Consider the following 26220-nt stretch of genomic DNA (forward strand, 5'->3'; position numbering starts at 1 on the left):
TAATGGGAAGATTCTTGGTAGTGTGGACGAGCAGAGAGATCTCGGTGTTCATGTCCATAGATCCCTGAAAGTTGCCACCCAGGTTGAGAGGGTTGTTAAGAAGGCATACAGTGTGTTAGCTTTTATTGGTAGAGGAATTGAGTTTCGGAGCCATGAGGTCATGTTGCAGTTGGAAAGGAAGTATTGGAAAGGCTACAGAGGAGATTTACAAGGATGTTGCCTGGTATGGAGGGAAGATCTTATGAGGAAAGGCTGAGGGACTTGAGGCTGTTTTCGTTGAGGAGAAGAAGGTTAAGAGGTGACTTAATTGAGGCATTCAAGATGATCAGAGGATTAGATAGGGTGGACATTGAGAGCCTTTTTCCTCAGATGGTGATGTCCAGCATGAGGGGACATAGCTTTAAATTGAGGGGAGATAAATATAGGACAGATGTCAGAGGTAGGTTCTTTACTCAGAGAGTACTAAGGGCGTGGAATGCCCTGCCTGCAACAGTAGTGGACTCGCCAACAATAAACGCATTCAAATGGTCATTGCATAGGCATATGGACGATAAGGGAATAGTGTAGAGGGACTTTAGAGGGGTTTCACAGGACGGCGCAACATTGAGGGCCGAAGGGCCTGTACTGCGCTGTAATGTTCTACGTTCTATGTTCCTGTTTTTCCCTTCTCAACAGGCGCAGGGCTGGCTTCCCGATCTGAAGATAATAATAATCATCTTTATTATTGTCACATGCAGGCTTACATTAACACTGCAATGAAGTTATTATGAAAATCCCCTAGTCGCCACATTCCGGCACCTGTTTGGATAAATGGAGGGAGAATTTAGAATGTCCAAATTACCTAACGGCATGGGCGCGATTCTCCGCTGCCCACGACGGGTCGGAGAATAGTGGGAGGGCCTTCCCGACATTTTTCCTGACCTCCCGCTATTCTCCCCCCCCCCACCCCCCCCACGGCCGCCCCACGACACGAATCGCTGCTCGCCGTTTTTTACGGCGATCAGCGATTCTCCCCAGGCCGATGGGCCGAGTTCCCAGGCCTTTACGGCCGTTTTCACGAACGCAAACACACCTGCTCTCACTGTTCGTGAAAACGACCGCAAAGTGCCGTTCCCGACAACCATGGCACCGATTGGCACGGCCGCACCACGGCCGTGCCAAGGGTGGCATGGGCCTGCGATCGGTGGGCAGCGGATCCGAAACCCGCGCACTCTTTATTCCTCCGCCGCCCCACAGGATCAGTCCACGGGGTGGCTGAAGGGCATGACAGCCCGCACATGCACGGGTTTGACGCATATGCGTGGTGACGTCATCTGCGCGTGCGCGGGTTGGAGCTGTCCAATCCGCGTATGCGCGGCTGACATCATCGTGCGCGTCAGCCGCCGTGACCCTTGGCGCGCGGGCTTAGCGACGGTCGCTAAGCCTGCGATGCCGTGGTTCACGGGGCCGCGCTGCTAGCCCCAACCGGGGGGGAGAATCCGGTCCCGGGAGGGGGCGCGGAGGCTGCCGTGAAACACGGCCAGTTTCACGGCAGCCTTTACGACTCTCCGCATTTGCGGAGAATCGCGCCCCATGTCTTTCAGGACTTGTGGGAGGAAACCGGAGCACCCGGAGGAAACCCACGCAGACACGGGGAGAACTTGCAGACTCCGCACAGACAGTGACCCAAACCCGGAATTGAACCTGGGACCCTGGCACTGTGAAGCCAAAGTGCTAACCACTAGGCTACCATGCTGCCAACGCTGAAGATGTAAAAGAAAGAAATCTCCGTTAGAAAGAACGTTTTGTTAAATATTGGTATCGTTAAGATCCGAAACTGGACCCCAACATTTGTTGGGATATTGGACAAGAACCCCAAACACTTTAAACATTTTTTTGGAACTGTGAGGAAAGGATACTTCACTCCTGGAGTGATTCCACTGACCAATAGGTATCTTGTCCAACAAAATAAAGTTTATTTTCAACACAGTATTAAACACATGAACATCACAGAAAATAGCTTTTCAATTAACAGTTAAACAATTCTTCAAATAAAAGGTAACCCTTTTCACTACTGCTTATCCCTTCTCTGTCTCCAACCCTCTATCTTAGTATCTGTATAAGTTATGGGATAACTTTTTCCACAGGCTCGACTCTGACTGGGACCCAGCTGTGTCCTGGGATGCAGCCGACCTCTTTGCTGTCTCCCCTGGATGTTCCTGCCTACTCCTGATGTGCATCAGCAACTGGGTGGTGCTCCCCAGATTGTACTGATGTTGCCCGCCGAGGTGTATGCTTCTGTGCTGGTGGAAGGTGTGGGTGAGAAGTGTAACACCTCACTGGTGGGCTCCTGGGAGCTCTCCTCTTAGGTGCTCTCTTGGCTGGCAGGTGGCGGGGTACGAATCCGGATGGCCCGACCTCATCAGATGGAGATCCTGCAAGACAATGGACATATCGTCAGTGAGAGGGAAGGATCATTTTGTCTGACATGAACAACTCACTTGAGACAGGTCATTTGGGTGAAGAGGCAGTGGCTCTTCACCTCTCTGGCGCAGGTCAACTTCGCTGCCAGTGACTGCTCCCTCCTTGGCCAACCCTGCGAATTCCAGAACCCGATCCTTGTAGGGGGTGAGGACTCAAATCTCTGAATTCTGCCTTCCAGTACTGGCCTGAAGTTAAAACTCACCACTATTCTTAGAATTCCCCCTATACCAAAAAAAAGGTCGATATCCTAAATGATGAACAGGGATTCTCACTCCCTGACTCCAATGCAGGCTTCTGTGGGTGCTATTCAGGTCAAACTATCTTTTCAAGTTATCCCCCGGTATAACCCATACCTTCACCGAAGAATTTTGCCTACTTACCCCTTAATAGCATTGATGTCCTGGGTCCTGCGTTATTAAGGAAGTGAAGTAAGCTAATAACCACTTTTTCAGGTTAAGTTATTTTTATTATTATATTTTTTCTTTTAAAAGCTGCAAACACTTTCTTTACAGAAAGGTAAAAAGATCTTGCTTCTGGATGCTGCTGGTTGGTTGTAGAAACCTTCAGGCCCACCTTGACAATCGATCTTCTTAAAATCTGGTCTTCTTGAGTTGTATTCGCTGGTGAACTCGGTTGCTGTGTCCTGTCTTTCCCATGCACCGAGCTGTGAGAGCTGGCTCTGGCTCTACCCTTTCTTCCGGTGGTTTATATTCTCTTTCGAAGAGTTATTAAGTTTTAACGACTTTATTGTAAATGGGCTTGTTTCACTTTGATAGTTTAAAAGTATCTTTGATGTAAACATCTTACTACAACTAATTATTCATTTTGGGCATATCGTCTCCTCTCAGATCTGATTAAAAAATGCTTTGGTTTCAATAGTTAACTTTTATTTCTGTGATTTCGAATCGTTTAATTTTCCAATTGTCCCCAGTTCATAACTTTGCCTTTGATTCTGACTTAAATGATGTTTTAGGGGGCTGGTTTAGCTCACTCGGCTAAATCGCTGGCTTTTAAAGCAGACCAAGCAGGCCAGCAGCACGGTTCGATTCCCGTACCAGCCTCCCCGAACAGGCGTCGGAATGTGGCGACTAGGGGCTTTTCACAGTAACTTCATTTGAAGCCTACTCGTGACAATAAGCCATTTTCATTCATTTCATGTTTCTCGTAGACAGGTCGTCTCCAATTTTCTTTTAATTGACTTGATGTTCGTAGAATTTTACACTTTAAAATTGACACCAAATTCGACTGGGCATCTTCCATCCTTTCCAGCTGTTTACTAAGAGAGTTTATTTCAATTAAGGTGTGAAACTTTGCTTTTAGCTGTATGCTAAAATTTAACTTGGTTATGACTTGAAAGACTTGCCTGTTTTAAACATTCGTCACTTAATGCAATTGAAACTCTCATCCATGATTTTTCAGATGCTTCCTGAGATAGTTACATTCCATGAAGGTGTGAGCCATTGTTTTAGCTTACCACATGAAACCTGTGTGTCTGCGAAACCTGCTTGTGAGCAAGAATCTGCATTTTATAACCCTGCTCTTTGCAGCTGCTATTAACCTTTTGTGGGATCTTTCCCTGTACCCTCTCAAACCAGATATTGCCAGACTTCCATGTTTCAAATGACACATTTTTCTGTATTTTCAAGAACAGGCCCTTTCCTGTTTATTATGGGCTATCTTCTCCTGCAGGGACAAGGAGAGGACATTGTGAACTGCACAGTAAGAAGTCTTACAACACCAGGTTAAAGTGCAACATGTTTGCTTCAAACACTAGCTTTCGGAGCACTGCTCCTTCTTCAGGTGAATGAAGCGGTTTGTTCCAGAAACACATATATTGACAAATTCAAAGATGCCAGACAATGCTTAGAAAGCGAGCATTTGCAGGTAATTGAATCTTTACAGATCCAGAGATAGGGGTAACCCCAGGTTAAAGAGGTGTGAATTGTCTCAAGCCAGGACAGTTGGTAGGATTTCACATGCCCAGGCCAGATGGTGGAGGATGAATGTAATGCAACATGAATCTATACACTTAAATCTTGTAAATTTTATTCAGTTTGCCCTGTATCTGCACGATAGATATCTTCCCATGTACATATGTTCATTCATTCCGCACTTGTACATAGTTCTGCATGCATATACAGCCACATTCCAAAATTTATTTTAAAAGTGGGAGATGTGATAATATCCACTCATGCATATCATGAGATGCAGACAGGCAGTGATTGACACACAGGATAACCAATGAACACACAAGACACAGAACAACCAATCACCAGACAGGACACCACCACTATAAAGCCCACAGGGCATTAAGGCTCTCCCTCTCTCACAGACATGGCTAGGGAGATAGTCACAGTGCACAGGCCAATGAACATCATCACCATGTGGTAGAGAGCTAGTCTGGTCAAGCCAGTAGGAGGTTATCAGTTAGGTTAATAGAGTGTCAACCCACAGCAGATTATGTACATCAATCAACAGGTTCAATAAAACAGTGTTGGACCATCTCTGTGTCGGAAGCCTGTTTCTTGTTTTACTGCATCCAGATGCAGTCGATGTTAGACCAGCACAGATAACACATCAACCCCAAGATTGCACGTGCCCGTGGATTGGTGCCACCCGCTTGAAAGTACCCAATTAAATTTTTCCAATTAAGGGCAATTTAGCGTGGCCAATCCACCTAGCCTGCACATCTTTGGGTTGTGGGGGGAGAAATACTCCCCAACACAGGAAGAATGTGCAAACTCCACACGGACAGTGGCCCAGAGCCGGGATCGAACCTCGGACCTCGGCGCCATGAGGCAGCAGTGCTAACCTCTGTGCCACCGTGCTGCCCAAACTCCACCACAGAATTGAGACGTCTTGTGAAGTCCGCATCCCCAAAGCGAGAAGCAAAGCTATGTGCTGCCGTGCTTGCATATTGACTGGAAGTGAGTGATGAGGAAGCGTTTAAAAGCAGCTCCCCCTTGTTAGTGCTGGGCAGCTGAGTAATGGGTTGGGTGAATCAGACGGCAAGGGATCCAGGTGTGTCGTGATTCATGTGAAGGCTCATTTTTGGCACTAAGTGCCGTTGAATATGGGCTTCAATATTGCCAATTTGGCCGTCGCAAATCACTCGCAAATCGCTCCCAAAACCGGACTTTGACATTTTTCCAGTAAATCGCACCCTTGATCTCAATTCTCCTGGCCTAGCTCTAACATATCAATGTTCTCAATTAAAACCAGAAGGAAATGAAATGCGTGTCTATATCTGAGATCCAGGAAACCAGACACAATAAAATAACAAACAAAAATTTATCAGTTAACTGACAATATAAATTTTTGCCAAATCTCCCTGTGTTCCAGAGCTTGTGAAAGAAAAGGGTCAGGGTCTCAACATTTCCTTCACTTGGAACCAGATGAGCTTGGAAGAATATGAAAAGCAAAACAAGGAGAGAAAGGAAAGCAAAAAGTTTGATTTCATTCACATGATTGAGGTAACTGCAGTTATGGTGAACTTTACAACCCGTAGATGGAGCAGACATTTGCTGTCAGTGAGGGCTGAATGTGAACCCAATTCTAGCCAAATGTCAATTTGACCACGGGAACAATTCAGCTGCCTCGTCACGCCCGACTTAGTGTCGGGACAAGGCCGCTGAATTTTGCATGATTCACGACGCTCGAAACGTGTTGCGGGATTGAACAGCATCTCACGAGATATCACGATCTGGATCGCGCTCTCTCTGGTCGAGATCCAGACCTGAATATTTAAATGAGCGTTATTGCTCATTCATTCAATATTGCTCACCCCGACGCCCGGGACTCACTGCCCGTGTCTGTGAGGTCTTGCCAGGGAGCTGTTTGGTACAGGTCCACACAAACGTGGACCGGGCATAACAGCACTTAAGGGAGTCTCGCAGGCCTTGGAGATCCCCGGATGGTCGGGGACAAGGCAGGATGGCACCCTGGTGCCCAGGCACTTTGGCATTTTTGGAACTAAGTGCTCCTGAATACGGGCCATGATCTTGCCATCTTGGCACTGCCAAGCTTCCAGGTGGCACTGCCCAACTGCCCATGTGTCAGATTAGCACTGCCAGGGTTTGGGCCTGGGGGTGCCTTGCAAAGTAGAGGAGGGTGATTGGGGGTACCCTGGGCCTCCCCCACATAGTTGAACAGGGTCACAAAAATGGTGGTGGTGGTGGGGGCGGGGGGTGGGGGGGGGGGGGGGGGGACCTGAATGGGGAGGAGTCAGAGATTGGGGCAGCTTTCTAAAATGGTGCCTCGATTTGCAAGGCGCCTTTGCTCAGCAGCAGATAAAACCCACTAAGTGGGACCTCAGCAGGATTGATGTAGGAGGAGAGATTGAATCGGTTAGGATTGTATTCACTGGTGTTCAGAAGATCTGAGAGAAACCTATGAAATTCTAACAGGACTGGACAGGGTAGATGCAGGAAGGATGTTCCTGATGGTGGGAGTGTCCAGAACCAGAAGTCACAGTCTGGCGATACCGGGTGGACCATTTAGGACAGAGATGAGGAGAAATTTATTCACCTAGAGAATAGTGAGCCTGTACAATTCATTCCCCCCCCCCAGCAGCAGTTGAATCCAAAACATTGTCTGAGGGGCGACCTGATATCGAGGTGTACATGATGATGAGGGACGTGGACAGGATAGATAGGGAATAGCAGTTCCCCTTCGCTGGTTATGAGGGGACAGAAGTTCAAGGTGAGGATGGGAGGGTGGTGATGATCTGGAATGCACTGCTTGGGAGTGTGGTAGAGGCGGGTTGCCTCACATTCTTTCTAAAGTACCTGGATGAGCACTTGGCACGTCTCCGTGTGGCGGGACGGGCACGGGCATGGCTGGGGGGCAAGGTGGGTAATGGGGGAGGGCCTTCAGGTTTGGGGGAGGGGGCGTGGGGAGGACAGCCCCGCCAGCTGTGAACGAGCCGCCATGGCAGGGCGGTGCCGAAGCCACGGTCGCCATTACAGCAGCCAGGCTGATGGACATCGACCCTGGGCACAGGCTGAGTGCGAGCCCCCGGCTATGCATACGGATGCCGGCCCCCGTCGGGGGTCCCACCCAGCCGTCAGCACCCACTGACGGGTAGGTGGAGGGCCGCACTCATGGCATCCCCCAGTGAGGGCACTGCCATCCATCAGTGGTGCCATCATGAGGGACATGCAACAGGAGTCGGGGCACAGAGGGTACAGCCAGGGGTGCGTATGCATGCGTGTGTGTGGCGCAAACGTGGTGCAACCAGCCAACCAGGGCAGCCATGCAGCCCATAGCATATGGTTATGGAGTGCGCCATGGTTAGACCTGTTCTCTACCCACCTCCTGCAGATCATAATGTTTGGGCACCAGCCAGCAATGCTAGCCAACGATGCATGGCAGGAACCACAGCCATCAATGCTGCCCTGTGGCAACATCGGCTCAGGTGGCTCAGAGAGGCAGCGGTGGTTGCAGCAGAGGGACAGGCTGCAGAGGGCCAGGTGGCACCCGCTCAGGCTGTAGGTCCGCCCGCCCAACAGGCGCAGGAGGAGGAGGACAACGACGGGGGTGAGGCACAGGATGAGGATACCGATGTGGATTGGGGGGAGGAGGAGGAGGAGGTGGAGGAGGAGAAGGTGGAGGAGGAGGTGCCACGGTGCCGGAGGCGCCCGATGAGGCCTCGGGTCTACAGGCGCCGCATGTCCTTCGAGGGTCTGCCAGACAGAGCATGCAGGAGGAGAATCCAGATGAGCCGGGAGACCGTCGCCCGTATCTGCCACCTGATGGCACACCTGGCACCGCGTGGAACGGGGAAGGACATGCTATCCCGGTGGCCGTCAGGGTTATGGTGGCCCTGAACATCTACGCGATGGGGTCGTTCCAGTCGCCGAGAGGGGACCTGTCTGGCATCTCCCAGGCATCGGTCCTCCGGTGCATCTGTGCCGTGACTGATGCCCTGTATGCCATCGCGGACCACGACATCCAGTTCCACATGGACCGGGCCCATCAGAATGCCCGGGCAGCAAGATTTGCAGCCGTGGCCAGGATACCCATGGTTCAGGGGGCGATCGATGGGGTGCACATCGCCATGCGGCCACCAGCGGAGAACAGGGACGTGTTCATGAACAGGAAAGGGACCTACTACATGACCATTCATGTGGTCTGCGACCACCAGATGAAGATCCTGCACATCTGTGCCTGGTACCCGGGCAGTGTACCCCCCCGGCTGCGGGCCTGGTTGCTGGGAGACAGGGGTTACCCGTTGTGGTCATGGATGATGACACCTATATGGAGGCCACAGACCGAAACGGAGACCCGCTACAATGAGACCTATGCAACAACTGCGATCAAGAGGTGCTTTGGGCTGCTGAAGATGTGCTTCAAGTGCATGGACCGCTCTGGAGGGGTCCTCCAGTACCCGTCGGAGTGGATTGGCCGCATCGTTGTGGTCTGCTGCGTCCTCCACAATATAGCCCAGCAGAGGGGTGATGTGCTGGAGGAGGAGGAGGTGGAGGGTGTAGAGGGGGAGCCCGGGGAAGGGCACGGCACTCCAGATAAGGAGGATGGGGGGGGAATCGCCGGAATATGGGGCCTGGATATGGAAGGGACGCTGCTTGACGCCACCGGCTTGGCCAGCGAGCACGGGAGGCATTGATCGCTGCACGTTTCACCAACTAGGTGGCAGGGCTCGCTGAGCACGGGCACTGACACCACTGTACGGCACCTCAGTACCCCGCACCCCCACCTCCCACAACACCCATGAGGCCCACCAACCAAACCACCCACCACCCTTACCTCCCACACCTCATGCACCACACCCCTCCAGTACACATCCACCTGTGGCACAATAGGCTGGGCTCACACGGTTGCTTGTGGAATCGGGTCTGCTCGATGCCATGGAGGATAGTGACAACCTGCTCTGCAATGAGCTGTGAGATCGAAATCTGATGTCTAACTCATGGCTACATCGACAATGTCTGACTCATGGCCACATTTACACCCTCCACCTGGGTGATCTCCGTTTGCGTGCTGGACACTCCAACGCATGCCCTGTCAAATCGCTGGGGGCGGGGTGACGTGGATGTTAGGAGGGGGGCACACTGCACCCACCAGGGCTTAAGTTTGTGAACACCTCGACCACAGCGGTACTCAGTTGCCTACCCGACCCCGCAGGCATCGGACATATCACAGAGTCAGCTTGCATTAAGAACATAAGGACTAGGAGCAGGAGTAGGCCATCTGGCCCCTCGAGCCTGCTCCGCCATTCAATGAGATCATGACTGATCTTTTGTGGACTCAGCTCCACTTTCCGGCCCGAACACCATAACCCTTAATCCCTTTATTCTTCAAAAAACGATCTATCTTTACCTGAAAAACATTTAATGAAGGAGCCTAACTGCTTCACTGGGCAAGGAATTCCATAGATTCACAACCCTTTGGGTGAAGAAGTTCCTCCTAAACTCAGTCCTAAATCTACTTCCCCTTATTTTGAGGCTATGTCCCCTAGTTCTGCTTTCACCCGCCAGTGGAAATAACCTGCCAGCATCTATCCTATCTATTCCCTTCATAATTTTTAATGTTTCTATAAGATCCCCCCTCATCCTTCTAAATTCCAACGAGTACAGTCCCAGTCTACTCAACCTCTCCTCATAATCCAACCCCTTCAACTCTGGGATTAACCTAGTGAATCTCCTCTGCACACCCTCCAGTGCCAGTACGTCCTTTCTCAAGTAAGGAGACCAAAACTGAACACAATACACCAGGTGTGGCCTCACTAACACCTTATACAATTGGAGCATAACCTCCCTAGTCTTAAACTCCATCCCTCTAGTAATGAAGGACAAAATTCCATTTGCCTTCTTAATCACCTGTTGCACCTGTAAACCAACTTTCTGTGACTCATGCACTAGCACACCCAGGTCTCTCGGCACAGCTGCATGCTTTAATATTTTATCGTTTAAATAATAATCCCGTTTGCTGTTATTCCTACCAAATTGGATAACCTCACATTTGTCAACATTGTATTCCATCTGCCAGACCCTAGCCCATTCACTTAACCTATCCAAATCCCTCTGCAGACTTCCAATATCCTCTGCACTTTTCGCTTTGCCACTCACCTTAGTGTCATCTGCAAACTTGGACACATTGCCCTTGGTCCCCAACTCCAAATCATCTATGTAAATTGTGAACAATTGTGGGCCCAACACGAATCCCTGAGGGACACCACTAGCTACTGATTGCCAACCAGAGAAACACCCATTAATCTCCACTCTTTGCTTTCTATTAATTAACCAATCCTCTATACATGCTACTATTTTACCCTTAATGCCATGCATCTTTATCTTATGCAGCAACCTTTTGTGTGGCACCTTGTCAAAGGCTTTCTGGAAATCCAGATATAGCACATCCATTGGCTCCCCGTTATCTACTACACTGGTAATGTCCTCAGAAAATTCCACTAAATTAGTTAGGCATGACCTGCCCTTTATGAACCCATGCTGCGTCCACCCAATCGGACAATTTCTATCCAGATGCCTCGCTATTTCTTCCTTGATGATAGATTCCAGCATCTTCCCTACTACCGAAGTTCAGCTCACTGGCCTATAATTTCCCGTTCTCTGCCTACCTCCTTTTTTAAACAGTGGTGTCACGTTTGCCAATTTCCAATCCACCAGGACCACCCCAGAGTCTAGGGAATTTTGGTAAATCATCATTAGTGCATCTGCAATTTCCCTAGCCATCTCTTTTAGCACTCTGGGGTGCATTCCATCAGGGCCAGGTGACTTGTCTACCTTTAGCCCCATTAGCTTGCCCATCACTACTTCCTTAGTGATAACAATCCTCTCAAGGTCCTCACCTGTCATAGCCTCATTTCTATCAGTCACTGGCATGTTATTTGTGTCTTCCACTGTGAAGACCGACCCAAAAAACCTGTTCAGTTCCTCAGCCATTTCCTCATCTCCCATTATTAAATCTCCCTTCTCATCCTCTGAAGGTCCAATATTTACCTTAGCCACTCTTTTTTGTTTTATATATTTGTAAAAACTTTTACTGTCTGTTTTTATATTCTGAGCAAGTTTACTCTCATACTCTATCTTACTCTTCTTTATAGCTTTTTTAGTAGCTTTCTGTTGCCCCCTAAAGATTTCCCAGTCCTCTAGTCTCCCACCAATCTTTGCCACTTTATATGCTTTTTCCTTCAATGTGATGCTCTCCCTTATTTCCTTAGATAGCCACGGTCGATTTTCCCTCTTTCTACCGTCCTTCCTTTTTGTTGGTATAAACCTTTGCTGAGCACTGTGAAAAATCGCTTGGAAGGTTCTCCACTGTTCCTCAACTGTTCCACCATAAAGTCTTTGCTCCCAGTCTACCTTAGCTACCTTAGCTAGTTCTTCTCTCATCCCATTGTAATCTCCTTTGTTTAAACACAAAACACTAGTGTTTGATTTCACTTTCTCACCCTCCATATGTATTTTAAATTCCACCATATTGTGATCTCTCCTTCCGAGAGGATCCCTAACTATGAGATCATGAATCAATCCTGTCTCATTACACAGGACAAGATCTAGGATTGCTTGTTCCCTCGTATGTTCCAGTACATACTGTTCTAGGAAACTATCGCGGACCGATCTGGTTAAACCAATCGACATGTAGATTAAAATCCCCCATGATAACTGCTGTACCATTTCTACATGCATCAGTTATTTCTTTGTTTATTGCCTGCCCCACCATAACGTTACTATTTGGTGGCCGATAGACAACTCCTATCAGTGACTTTTTCACCTTACTATTCCTACATTGGTGTAACAGTAGGTTTAATTAGAAAGGTTACATACAAGTTCCCTAGCCCCTATAACTAAATTGTGCCCTGCACCCGTGCCAACTTACTAGATGTCTAACCTCCTGGCCTTACGGGCCCGACCACTACGTCTCACTACAGTGCTTCCCCAGACGGTCCAGCAGGAGTAGAGGCGGACTGCTGGGCCTCCTGCCCTGCGACTTGGCTCCCCGTTGCCGCTCGTTTCCTGGGGCAGCCCGGCCTGGATGGGCCAGGCTGCTCCTCGGGTGTCCTGGATGGCGTGGTGCCACCCTGTTCTGGCCGCTGCCCACCAAATGCACCAGGGATGGAACGGGGGGAGTCCAAGGTGCTGCAGTATTCCGGGACCTCCCCTGCAGGGGTCACTGGCACAGGTCACAGACCCTCCTCCTCCCTCGGTGTGTGCGGTGGCCCCCGGGCCTCACTATGGGACGGTTATGCGAGTGGAGACAAGCCCCGAGGCACCACCAACACCTGGCGCTGCCAGTCCTGGAGGCCCGCTGTGGTATCGACCAGGGCCCTTACGTCAGCAGCGATGGAGCTCAGGGAGTGGGCCAACCCTATCTGGGGCTGCGCCACCTTCCCCTGGGCTTGTGTGACGCTATCCAGCATCTGGGCAAGGCCGCCGATGTGCCCAGCGATGGCCTGCTGAGACTGGGCCATGGCCTGCTGAGATTGGGCGATGGCCTGCTGAGACTCAGCCAGACTGTGGAGCGCAGCTGCAATGTCCAGCTGGCTCTGGCACATGGCTGCCTGTGAGAGGGCAGCCCTGTCCTGGGCCACAGATGGCGCATGCACATGAAGCCCCATGCCTTGCATAACTTGACCCATGGCCGACACCATTGCTTCCATTGCCTCCACCGCGGACGCCACCCATGCGGTGCCAGCCTTGGTGACAGGCATGACCGGGCCCACTCCCTGCTCCTTGACACGGATGGACTCCTCCACCTGCATCTTCAGCTTTTGGAAGCCAGCCGTCATCCTGTTGTCTAGTCCCTGGGTGTCTAACTGCACCGGGTGTATGGTTGGGCCTGGTACGTCCAGGAACCTGGGTACCGTCTGGGCGGCAGCTGTTTGCTGGGGCGGGCTGCTCTCCGACTGTCCGGTCCCTTGTCTGCTCCTTCTTCCACCTTCTGTACCGGTTCGGCTGTGTGGTGTGCACCAGTCAGTGTCCCAGAAGCCTCATCACTAAAGTGCCCAACCGAGGTGACAGTCTCTGCGATGGTGGAGGTTGCAGGAGATTGCAGTGCTGAGAAGTCAAGGTCGACGTCAGAGCCAAAGTCCAGGGTCTCCTGCGTCGACCCCTGGCCCGATGGGCCCTGAGTCCCCCCGTCTGCGTGTCACTGTCCGGTCTGTCAGTCCTCTGGGTTGCCGTCCTCTGTAATTCGGTCCTCTGTGAGTCTGTCCTCTGTGTGTCAGTGTCCTGGGCGTCAGTCTCTGTGTGTCAGTATCCTCGATGTCCTGGATGTCCGTTGTGGTGATATGATTTGCATACCTGTCTGCCATTGGGGCAGAACACCGGCTTACCATTGGCCCTGGTCGGTCATGTGCCTCGACCGAATGGTCGAGAGGCTGAGTTAACCACGCCTCCTTGCCGAGGTATAAATAGTCAAACGCCCAGCGGTCGTCCATTTTATTGTAGACAACTGCAGGGCTAAGTACTAGTTTATTAAAGCCTAACCTTTGTAAAGCAACTCGTCTCTCGTGCAATTGATGGCACATCATCCGTGTCCTGGCTTTCGGTGTCCTGGGTGTCCGTCCTCTGTGACTCTGTCTCCTGGGTCTCCGTGTCAGTGGATGGGCTTCCATGGCATCTGGCCTGCCCGCCGTGGCCTGCATCCCTGGGGGCACTGGGCCTGGCACTGGCTGTGGGTGTGGAACGCCAGACGGGCTGGGACAACCAGCGGCTGGTCCTGTAAGATGTAAGACAGCAAGTATCATGAGGAAGGCAGCCAGCGGGGAGGGTTGTGAAGTGGGCATGGGGTGACGGGGGTGCAGTGGGCATGGGGAGTGGGGGGGGGGAGTCAGTCTCAGTTGCTGGTTCGCCGCTGACCTGACAGCCGACAACATCCCAGTCCTCCGCTCCGCCTACGAGGTCCAATGCCCTCTCCTCATGGACGGTGAGCGGGTGCAGTACAGGTGGACCCGCCCGGTTCTCTCCCACTCCCTGTTGTTGTGGGCAGTCTTATCCTGGAGGGCAGGGGAAACGAACATCAGTGTTAGGCAGTCCGACGCAGGCAGCGCAGATGTTGGGTAAATGGTGGCATGGCAGCACGGGGCACCCAGCCAAAGCGCCTGGCATGGGTGGGTGCAGCATATGTGCATCAGGTAGGGGGTTGCGCCATCCCCCTGGGGGGGGGGGGATGGAGAGGTGCCTTTCACATGTGTGGGTGGTATGCGGGGGTGGTGCCAGGGGCACGTCACTGTGTACTCACTCTGCCTACTCTCATGAGGTCGTGCATCTTCTTCCGGCACTGTTCGCCGGTACATGGGGGTGTGCCCCACGGCGCTGACGGCATTGGCCACCTCCCTCCACAAACGCCGGACGGTGCTGCACGGGTGGTGCTGTCCACATCTGGGGCACAGGACCGCCCTCCTCTCCTCGACCGCGTCCAGCAGTGTTTCGAGGTCATGGTCCCTGAATCTCGGGGCGGCACAGCGGGCAGTGGCCGTCTTGCGGGTCTCGGGACTCTGCGTCCCTCGCGCACCTTTAGCGACGTGGCCAGCGCCATTGACTGTCACGCCTGTCCGGTGCTGGTCTGGGGCCACTCCCACCCTGCTTCTCGCTGTGCCTATGCTGGCCTCTTTTTGCTGGCCAGAATCGCTACTGACAGCGGCTTGTTCATGCAGTCGTAAAACTTTCCGGGTTTTACGGTAGCATCAACACGTAGCTGCTGGATCGGAGAATCCTGCTCCAGGTGTGTAAATGTAAACACGATTACTGTTTCTTTATAACAAGGACTGTCATGAGGGCAGTAAATACAACTGGATAACAAGCAAATACCAACTACCCACTTTAGCTGTCCCACCCTCTACCCACACACTCACCGGAAGGACCCTTACCGTATTGTCCCAGAAATTCCCACCTGGACAGAAGGTTGGACTATCAGAGTACTGTGTCACCTTGTTCCAATGAAAGGGAACAGGCCTGAAAGGAAACTCTGGAGAAGAAAGCTACAAATCTTCAGCCTTTTCAGGAGATTTGGGACTGGGTAAGTAATTCCACATGGGATTTGTTGCCTTAGAGGTTAGATCTGGATCCAAATGTCACAATAGAACACAGCGTACTCTCTGCTGAGGCCTCATCAGGGTATTTTCAGTGTAATTCTCATGGCATGAAAAATTCACCCAGATGTAGATGTTTGGGAGAAGAGCAATTTTTTCCACATTTTCAACAATAGGACAGTGTCAAAACACGGTAAGCACAGTGCAGTCCTGGTGGAAGTGCTTCTGCCACATCTTACCACACTCCAATCAGAAGTCTGCGAGGGTTTCCCCTTGGTCCCAAACAGAATTTAAAGGCCATTGTCTCTCGACACTGAGGGCGGAATCACAATTCATTTTGAGATTATGGATGCAGATGATATGAAAATGTATTTATATATTTTTTGGTCTAGGTGTTGTATTTTGTGGAAAGTATTCATGATACCATCAAGTACTTTCACAGTCTTCTGGAAACTAATGGGAAGCTGTTAATAATCTACACTGCAGGTATGTAATTCTCCAGTGTTTCTGAAATTCTAGCACTCATGGTATCTGTGCAAACTGAAAGTCTGTAGTTGTTACGCCACCCTGGGTTAATGCGCGGTTAATTCCTGCCCGACATGCCCAGGAATCACAACGTAAGTGAATTAATAATAATGATAATCTTTATTAATGTCACAAGTAGGCTTACATTAATACTGCAATGAAGCTACTGTGAAAATTAACAAATAATTCTTATCAAAATTCCCGAAGTCTTTGGCCCTTGACTGCCCAATAATTATAGTCACCAGTTGGTAAGTTGAAACACAATTCCTGCGTATTTGTGCCAAGGACTGTCATGAAATATGCAATAAATGTAACGAGATAACAACCAGCTAATACCTAACTCCCCCTTTAACTGTCTTGCTCTCTACCCACAGCACGGTAGCACAGGTGGCTAGCACTGTGGCTTCGCAGCGCCAGGGTCCCAGGCTCAATTCCCCGCTGGGTCACTGTCTGTGCGGAGTCTGCACGTTCTCCCCTTGTCTGTGTGGGTTTCCTCCGGGTGCTCCGGTTTCCTCCCACAGTCCAAAGACGTGCAGGTTAGGTGGATTGGCCATGCTAAATTGCCCTTAGTGTCCAGAAGGGGGTGAGGAGGGTTTATTAGGTTGCGGGGATAGGGTGGAAGTGAGGCCTTAAGTTGGTGCAGACTCGATGGGCCAAATGGTCTCCTTCTGCACTGTATGTTCTATGTTTACATACATCCACACACAAGACAGACAAAACACCCGGGGTGGAAAGGGGCAAAAAATAATAAGGGTGAAGGTCAAAAGCTTAGCCTTTGCTTCAAATGGTGGTCCTTCAGCAGGCTTTCCTCAGCACTCTGGTTGATCAGCATCTCTGGTTTACAGCTGGTAGTGGCCTTCCTTACAGAGTCATTCATTCAGGTCCCCACAGGTTAGAATACATGACACTTACAGACAGAAGATTTTCGAGAGAAAGATTTATTTCTGATCAAACTGGGCCTTCAGCTTAAGGTTCACATTCAGGCTTATATCTTTCTGTGCAGGCACTTTATTCAACATCAAACCTTGCTTTCAGCTCATATTTGACTTCAGACTTTTGCAGTCTCAAGTGAATAACACCTAGAATTTGTGGAAAAAGAGTCAGTCCCCACAGTGGCCTTCTGGAATCACTTAGAAGCATTTAGGGCAGCACGGTAGCACAGTGGTTAGCACAGTTGCTTCACAGCTCCTGGGTCCCAGGTTCGATTCCTGACTTGGGCCACTGTCTGTGTGGAGTCTGCACGTTCTCCCCGTGTCTGCATGGATTTCCTCCAGGTGCTCTGGTTTCCTCCCACAGCCCAAAGATGTGCAGGTTAGGTGGATTGGCCATGATAAATTGCCCTTCATGTCCAAAAAGGTTAGCTGGGGTTACAGGGATAGATTATCATAGAATTTACAGTGCAGAAGGAGGCCATTCGGCCATCGAGTCTGCACCAGCTCTTGCAAAGAGCACCCTACCCAAGGTCAACACCTCCACCCTATCCCCATAACCCAGTAACCCCACCCAACACTAAGGGCAATTTCTCCATGTTCACCCTGTGTCTGCGTGGGTTTCCTCTGGGTGCTCCGGTTTCCTCCCACAAGTCCCGAAAGATGTGCTGTTAGGTTAATTGGACATTCTGAGTTCTCCCTCTGTGTACTCGAACAGGCGCCGGAATGTGGTGACTAGGGACTTTTAACAGTACCTTCATTGCCGTGTTAATGTAAGCCTAATTGTGACAATAATAAAGATTATTTTATTTTTATTATTTTAAATGCTTTAATTTCCTCTTTTACTCAGCAGAGTGCCTGCTGTGGGGGCAGGCGGGGGGAGTGGTGCTGACTTGTTATTTCTATAATGGGTGGTGGCGGGTGGAGACTATCGCTGTTTGTCAGTTCAGGGGGGTTGGAGGGCCGCCGTCAGTCATTGGTATTGGGCTGCCATTACAATGGGATTGGCAAGCTCTCCCCCATGCGTAAATTAGCATGGTCAAGGGGAGAGACTTGTGTACCGTGTCCTGCTCCTGGCATCAGCAGTGATCATAAGAACATAAGAACATAAGATCAGTAGTGGTTCTCCACTGGCGGGAGCATTTAGGCTCCAAAACAGAGAATCCAAGCCCTGATCTCTAATCAACCAGGTAGAGAGTTCAGTTGCTGGAGCTTCTACTACATACTTCCAATGACTTTGCGTTCCCATGACCTTGCAATCTTCTTGTGAAATCAGACATAATGCCAAGAAGGTATGGCTCAGACTTCCCCACCCGTGTGCAGGAATGAACAGGATAAAGTTGAGCATGGGGAGAAAAAGGTGATGGATTGAATAGCTTATTTTCTCTGCTACAACTTTCTATGAGTCTGCAATATTTGAGATTGGAAAAACAAAACACCTGAGTAGAAATTTAACTCAAAATCAAAATCAATGATATTCAAACAAACACCACATGGCTAAAACTTTCCTAATGTGTGATAACCATTATGCACTTAAGCTCTTCAGGTAACATGCGATACATTGTCTACACCAGGGGGTCTTTTCCAAAAGCCATTTATAGTTTGTGAAATATTAACAAGACATGAAGAAATAATTTAGAGAAGAAAGTCATATTTTCATGAAGTAAGTATTTTTGACAAAGTGTTCAAATTTTATTAACAGATGACAGTGGATTTCATTCACTTTGGGAGAAAGTTATACCTCAGCTTCCAAACAATCATCTTTTTTCTGAAATCTACAAGACGCTTGAGGAAATGAGAGTGAAGTATCGGATCTATAAACTTTCCTCTGACATGGATATCACAGAGTGTTTCATTGAAAGGAATGAAAATGGGGAGCGTTTGTTGGATTTCCTCACACAAATAGTGCATTTCAGTGAAACTGCCCCAGCAGATCTGAAGGATGAAGTTCTTCATCACCTCCGCCAATGTCAGTGTTCAAGAGAGGAAAATGGGAAAATTATTTTCAACAATAATTTGCATGCAGTAATAGTTGAATGTTGACCTGATTTCATTCAGTCAATCGTTAACCAAGTAACTTCACTGAAAGTTTTCTTAATGAACCTTGCTCCAGATTTATTGGTCTTAAGATCAAACAATTTTTCTTTGAATTACTCCATTAAATTACACACAAATTTAGTAAATAATCCTTCATAAGGTTAAAAATTAAAATTCATATAGGGAGTTCTGGAGCTTTTTTAAAAATTTCACATTGGCATAAATCCTCTGGTCCCGCTCTCCATGGGAATTGTTGCGAGCGGAATGGACAATTTGACATTTGTTTGCTCTCATTTTACTTCTGGAATTTATACTTTGTTACCAGTTTGATTTAAAGATAGAGGATAAATTACTCAGTAATACTTCTGATGCAAGTATCAATAATTGAAACAGGCATGGTGCACTTTGTGCAGGTTTTTTAAGTCGGTCGTGAATAATTTGCCGGCAATCAAAATCAAGTTGTATCAAAGCTTAGAATGAACATACTCTCTATGGAGAAAGAGAAATGTGACAGGATTTGTGTTCCCATTGTCCATGTACTCTATTATTTGTGTGATCAACATACACTGAGTTTTAAAGCATCTTTCTGTTCTCCTGAGTAGGTATTCTGTGTGAAGCAAGAGATATTGTAGAGGGGTTGAAAGAATTGGAAAGTCATCGACCAATTTCTAATGTTCTGGCGCATGTTGCTTGGTTGTTGGTTGGTTTAAAAAGCAACTGAAGGACTTAAGTCAACCATGTAACCCTAGTTACAGAATTATTGGGAGAGACTGAAGCTGCCGTAGAGCCACAGAGTCACAGCACAGAAACAAGCCCTTTGGTCCATCACATCCACACCAGCCATCAAGCACCTATTAACTCTCGTCCCATTTTCCAGCACTTGGCCCATACATTTGTATGCTGTGGCATTTCAAATGCTCTTCCAAATACTTCTTAAATGTTGTGAGGGTTCATGCCTCGAGCACCCTTTCAGGCAGTGAGTTCCAGATTCTCACCACCCTCTGCGTGAAAAGGTTTTTCTTCACATCTCCTGTCCATCTCCTAAATCTATTCCCCCTGGTTAGTGGCCTCCCCACTAAGGGGAAAAGTTCCTTCCTATCAATCTTATCTATGCCTCTCACAATTTTATATACCTCAATCAGGTCCACCCTCAGCCTTCTCTGTTCAAAGGAAAACAACCCCATCTTATCCAGACTCTCTTTGTAGCTGAAACACTCCAGCCCAGCAACATCTTCTAGTACAATCACTTCCTTCCCATGGTGTGACAACCCAAACTGCACACTTAAGAGCTTGGATTAGTACTTGGAACTATGATGTTGTTGCCATGACAGGCACTTGGTTGACGGAGGGACAGGATTGGCTGCTAAAATATTCCAGGATTTAGATGTTTCAGGTGCGATAGAGGGGGATATAAAAGGGGTGGGGGAGTTGGACTACTGGTTAGGGAGAATATCACAGCTATACTGCAGGAGGACACCTCAGAGGGCGCATGCAGCGAGACAATATGGGTAGAGCTCAGGAATCGGAAGGGCGCAGTCACAAAGTTGGGGATTACTATAGCCTCCCAACAGCCAGTGGAAATAGAGGAGCAGATATGTAGGCAGACATTGGTGAGTGATTTCAACTTCCCCGATATTGACTGGAACTATATTGATCTAGATAACAAAGACACCTATGTCAGACTCCTACTTATCGACTACAGCTCAGCATTCAACACCATCTATGCGTGAAACCAGAGGAAATGGGTGAGGTACTGAATGAGTACTTTTCATCAGTATTCACTAAAGAGAAGGACTTGGTGGATGATGCGTCTGGGGAAGGGCGTGCAGGTAGTCTGGGTCACATTGAAATCAAAAAGGAGGAGGTGTTGGGCATCTTGAAAAATGTTGAAGTAGATAGGTCCACAAGCCTGATGGGATCTCCCCCAGAATACTGAGGAGGCGAGGGAGGAAATTGCTGAGACCTTGACAGAAATCTTTGTATTCTCACTGACTACAGGTGAGGTCGCAGAAGACTAGAGAATACTAATGTTGTTCCTTTGTTCAAGAAGAGTAGCAAGAATAATCTAGGAAATTACAGGCAGGTGAGACTTATGTCAGTGGCAGGGAAATTATTGGAGATGATTCTTCGAGGTAGGATTTACTCTCATTTGGAAGCAAATGGATGTATCAGTGAGAGGCAGCACGGTTTTATGAAGGGGAGGTTGTGTCTCACTAACTTGATAGAGTTTTTCAAGAGAGTAACGAAGATGATTAACGAAGGTAGGGCAGTGGATGTTGTCTACATGGACTTCAGTAAGGCTTTTGACAAGGTCCCTCATGGCAGACAGGTACAAATGGTGAAGTCACACAGGATCAGAGGTGAGCTGGCAAGATGGATATCGACCTGCCTCTGTCATAGAAAGTAAAGGGTAGCAGTGGAAGGATGATTTTTTGAATGGCGGGCTGTGACTAATGGTGTTCCACAGGAATCAGTGCTGGGACCTTTGCAATTTGTAGTATATATAAATTATTTGGAGAAATAATGATGAGGACTGTCGGAGGTTCCATAGGATATAAATCGGTTTGAGACTTGTGCGGAGAGATGGAAGATGGAGTTTAATCTGAACAAATGTGAAGTAATGCATTTTGGAAGGTCTAATACAGGCAAGAAATATACAGTAAACGGCAGAACCCTTGAGTGTATTGACAGGCAGAGGGATCTGGATGTACAATCCACAGGTCACTGAAAATGGCAACACAAGTGGAGAAGGTAGCTAAGAAGGCATACGATATGCTTGCCCTCACGGCCGGAGAATTGATTATAAAAATTGACAAGTCATGTTGCAGCTGTATAGAACCTTAGTTAGGCCACACTTGGAGTATAGTATTCAATTCCGGTCACCACACTACCAGAAGGATATGGAGGCTTTGAAAAGGATACAGAAGAAGTTTACCAATTTTGCCTGGTATGGAGGGCATTAGCTATGAAGAGCATTGGATAAACTTGATTTACTCTCACTGGAACAGCGGAGGTTCAGAAGTCTCCAAAATTATGAGGTGCATGGACAAAGTGGATAATCAGAAGCCTTTTCCCAATACAAAGTGTCAATTACGAGGGGACATAGGTTAAAGGTGCGAGGGCAAAGTTTAGAGGAGATGTGCGAGAGAAGTTTTGTACACAGAGGGTAGTAGATGCCTGGAACATGCTGCCGGAGGAGCTGGTGGAAGCAGGTACAATAGCAATGTTGAAGGGGTGCCATTGAAAATACATAAATAGGATGGGAATAGAGGGATATGGACTCCGGAAGTGCAGAAGGTTTTAGGTTTGACAGGCATCATGGTCGGCGCAGGCTTGGAGGGCTGAAGGACCTGTTCCTGTGCTGTACTTTCTTTTCTCCAGCTATATCATAATCTCCCTGCTCCTAATTTCTGTGCCTCGGTTATTAAAGGCAAGTATCCCCAAAGCCTTCTCAGCCACCTTATCTCCCTGTCCTGCTGTCTTTAGGGATCTATGGACATGTACACTAAAGTCCCTGTTACCCTCTCTACTTCCTGGGGTCCTACCATTTATTGTATATTTCCTTGCCTTTATGGTCCTCCCAATATGCATTACCTCACACTTTTCATGGTTAAATTCCCTTTCCTACTGTCCTGCCCATCTAACTGGCCTATCTATATCATTCTGAAATCTAAGGCTTTCCTCCTCACTATTTACCACACCACCAATTTTTGTGTCATCTGCAAGCTTACTGATCATGTCTCCTACATTCACATCTAGGTCATTAATGTACACCACAAACAGCAAGGGACCCAGCCCCATTCCCTGTGGAACACTACTGGACATAGGCTTCTGGTCACAAAAACATCTTTTGACCATCACCTTCTGTCTCCAGCCACAAAGCCAATTTTGGATCCAATTTGCCAAATTTCCATGGACACCATATGCTCTCCAGATTTTCCAGGGGTAGAACCCCTTGAGAACTTTCTGCAGACTCATTTTGTGCAGTAAATAACTGATCAGCATGATGTTACTAAACTCTTTCATCATCTGTTCATACAGTGTATGACGGGACCTGTCATTGCTGGTAGCCATTTTTCAATGGTGGTGTAGCTGCTGGATAAAACTCCCTCTCCTTGGCTCAATACCCGCCATCTAGAGTTTTGTTCCCTCATCGCGTACTTCACTTATTATTTGACAAGCTCTGAAGTACCAGGTGGAGGTAGCAAATCAAACTGTGTGCGTAGTTTCTTCTTGCACAACAGTGTTAACAATGAAACATTGCATGGTAGCATGTGCAGTAAGATAGTAAGAATTTGTTTACTCTTCTTGCCAATGTCTCCTGGTCCTTCGCACTTTGATAGAATGTTTTGATGATTGCATAAAGCATTCGGCCAATCCCTTTTTGCAGGTTGATTTGGAGCTGACTTGATATGGTGTATACTGTTCCCCTTCAAGTAGTCCTCAACCTCCTTCAAAATAAACTGAGTAGCATTATCATTAAAAATCTGTTCCACTGTTCCAAACCTTGTGAATATTTTGTGTAGTTTCTCAATGGTCTGCTTGGTTGTCTATTGCTTCAATATCGCGACTTCTAGCCATTTGGAGTGCGTGTCCACAGTCACATGTAACTCTCCGACGGAACACCATAATTGATGTGTATTCTCTGCCATGGCCTGTTTTGCCGTTGTCACAGTCGGGGGGTGGGCCGATCGCGATATGGGGTGACCAGGGGCGCACGAGCCAGCCAAAGGGGGGCACTATTTTGCAGGCTAGGTCCACATGTGGCCTGCAACGTTTAGCACGGCACGGCCATGCTAGCCCCCAGCAAAACCGGGACACAGTGGCTGTTTTACGCCATTACTTCTGGCATAAAATGCCACCGTTCCCACACCGGCATGGGGACATAGCACCAGAATCAGAGAATCCAGCCCATTGACTTTGTAAAGTAGTTTGGCCGACAAAGGACACCAAAGTGTTGCACCTGGCGCGAATCAGGTGAATAACGGCAGAGGGTAAAATCAACATTTACGCCAGGTGGGAACCAGTTCGTGAATCACACAACCCATTCACGATGGCGAGTTCCGGATCATGCCCGGCAGCACGGTAGCATGGTGGTTAGCATAAATGCTTCACAGCTCCAGGGTCCCAGGTTCGATTCCCGGCTGGGTCACTGTCTGTGCGGAGTCTGCACGTCCTCCCCGTGTGTGCGTGGGTTTCCTCCGGGTGCTCCGGTTTCCTCCTACAGTCCAAAGATGTGCGGGTTAGGTGGATTGGCCAGGCTAAATTGCCCGTAGTGTTCTAAAAAGTAAGGTTAAGGGGGGGTTGTTGGGTTACGGGTATAGGGTGGATACGTGGGTTTGAGTAGAGTGATCATTGCTCGGCACAACATCGAGGGCCGAAGGGCCTGTTCTGTGCTGTACTGATCTATAAATTGCCCATAGTGTCCTAAAAAGTAAGGTTAAGGGGGGGGTTGTTGGGTTACGGGTATAGGGTGGATACGTGGGTTTGAGTAGGGTGATCATTGCTCGGCACAACATCGAGGGCTGAAGGGCCTGTTCTGTGCTGTACTGTTCTATGTTCTATGCCCAAAAATGGCGAGAATATCATAAACCCTCATTTGCATTCATTTCAATCTCATTATCGAGATTGAATTTGAATGCAGCGGCCTCCTGTGAATTATCCGACTCCACAGCAGGAAATCATGTGAGAGGACCTGCTGCAATGAGTATTATGGGGAAGTGAGGAAGCGAGTAGCAATTTCCAGTTCCTGGCATGCAGCTGAAGGGCACCAGAGCTACTGCCCCCATGTTCGGGAATGAGGGGGTTTGGGGGAGGGATGGTGGGGGGTGGGGGTTGGGCTTGTTCGAAGCGTTGAAGTGTACCAGTAGGATGGTTGCCCTTGGGCAGGGGAAATTAGTGGCTTTGCTTTGCATCTGTGAGGCCTTCATGCCATCTTTGAATATTGTATAGATACATAACAGGGGCAACCACAGCTGCAGCCTATCTGCCATCCCAAACACTTCCAGGATAGAGCAGGATAGAGCCATGCAGCAACCTTTATCCTGAAATTCAATTTCATTCCCTTTAATCATCAGCAGCCTCTAGTTTCATCACTGCATCACATGTGCAGGGGGCCGACGCACACCCTGAAGACCCAGCCACCCATCAGGCTGAGAAGGGACCCAGAAGGAGAGGCCAGCGATGGCCCAAGTTGTATGATGTTGGATGTTCAATGAGCTGATGGACACCATGTGTCTCAAAAAACTGAGTCTTAGCAAAGAGACATTGCAGCACCTGTGTTATCTCCTCTTGGATATGGCGGCCTGTAGAAGAGGAGAACACCCACTCCTGGTGACTGTGAAGGTTACTGCAGCCACCGAGGCATTCCAGGGGTCGAGCAGGAACCTGTGTGGCATATCACAGTCATCCTCCCACAGGGGCATCCGGAAGGTGACAGACACACTGTATCTTCAGGCATCAGACTATATCACCTTTGAGCTGGACCACGTTGCCAGTGCTGCAGGATTCACCACCATCGCCAGGATACAAAGAACAATAGAACAAAGAACAATACAGGGCAGGCACAGGCACTTTGGCCCTCCAAGCCTGTGCTGACCATGGTACCTGCCTAAACTAAAACCGTATGCACTTACTAAGTCCGTATCTTTCCATTTCCACGCTATTCATGTATTTGTCTCTATGTCCCTTAAATGCCATTATCGTACCTGCTCCTACTACCTCCCAGGGAGTATGTTCCATATTTTTACCACCCTCTGCATAGAAAACTTGCCTCGCATGTCTGTTCTAAAGTATCCAATTATTTTTTCCCCATTTAAGGGGCAATTTAGCATGGCCCATTCATCTAACCTGCACATCTTTGGGTTGTGGGGATGAAACCCACGCAGACACGGGGACATTGTGCAAACTCCACACGGACAGTGACCCAGGGTCAAGATTTGAACCCGGATCCTCAGCGCTGTAGGCAGCAGTGCTAACCACTGTGCCGCCATGATGCCCTAGTACTTGACTCTCCTACCCGAGGAAAGAGCATTTGACTATCCACTCTGTCCATGCCACTCTTAATCTTGTGGACCTCTATCAGGTCACCTCTCAACCTCTATCATTCCAGTGCGAACAGACTGGGTTTATCTAACCTCTCCTCATAGTTAATGCTCTCCATACCAGGCAATATCCTAGTAAACCGCTTCTGTACCCTCTCCAAAGCATCCTAATCATTCTGGTAGTGTGATGACCAGAACTGTACGCAATATT

General features: G+C 48.8%; 1 protein-coding gene across 1 annotated transcript in view; it reads left to right on the top strand.

The window, feature by feature from the left end:
• The window catches only part of LOC119962448 (histamine N-methyltransferase-like), a 39846-nt gene extending 19982 nt beyond the window's left edge, over positions 1-19864 (top strand). The window contains exons 4-7 of the mRNA XM_038790404.1: positions 5806-5936; positions 15868-15961; positions 18632-18898; positions 19569-19864. Coding sequence (XP_038646332.1) covers positions 5806-5936; positions 15868-15961; positions 18632-18898; positions 19569-19687 — 611 coding nt within the window. The 3' untranslated portion in view covers positions 19688-19864. The remainder of the gene's footprint in view (positions 1-5805; positions 5937-15867; positions 15962-18631; positions 18899-19568) is intronic.
• The last annotated feature ends 6356 nt before the right edge of the window (positions 19865-26220 follow it).

This window comes from Scyliorhinus canicula, chromosome 2 (genome assembly GCF_902713615.1).
Source record: "Scyliorhinus canicula chromosome 2, sScyCan1.1, whole genome shotgun sequence".
In the NCBI taxonomy this organism is placed as follows: Eukaryota; Metazoa; Chordata; class Chondrichthyes; order Carcharhiniformes; family Scyliorhinidae; genus Scyliorhinus; species Scyliorhinus canicula.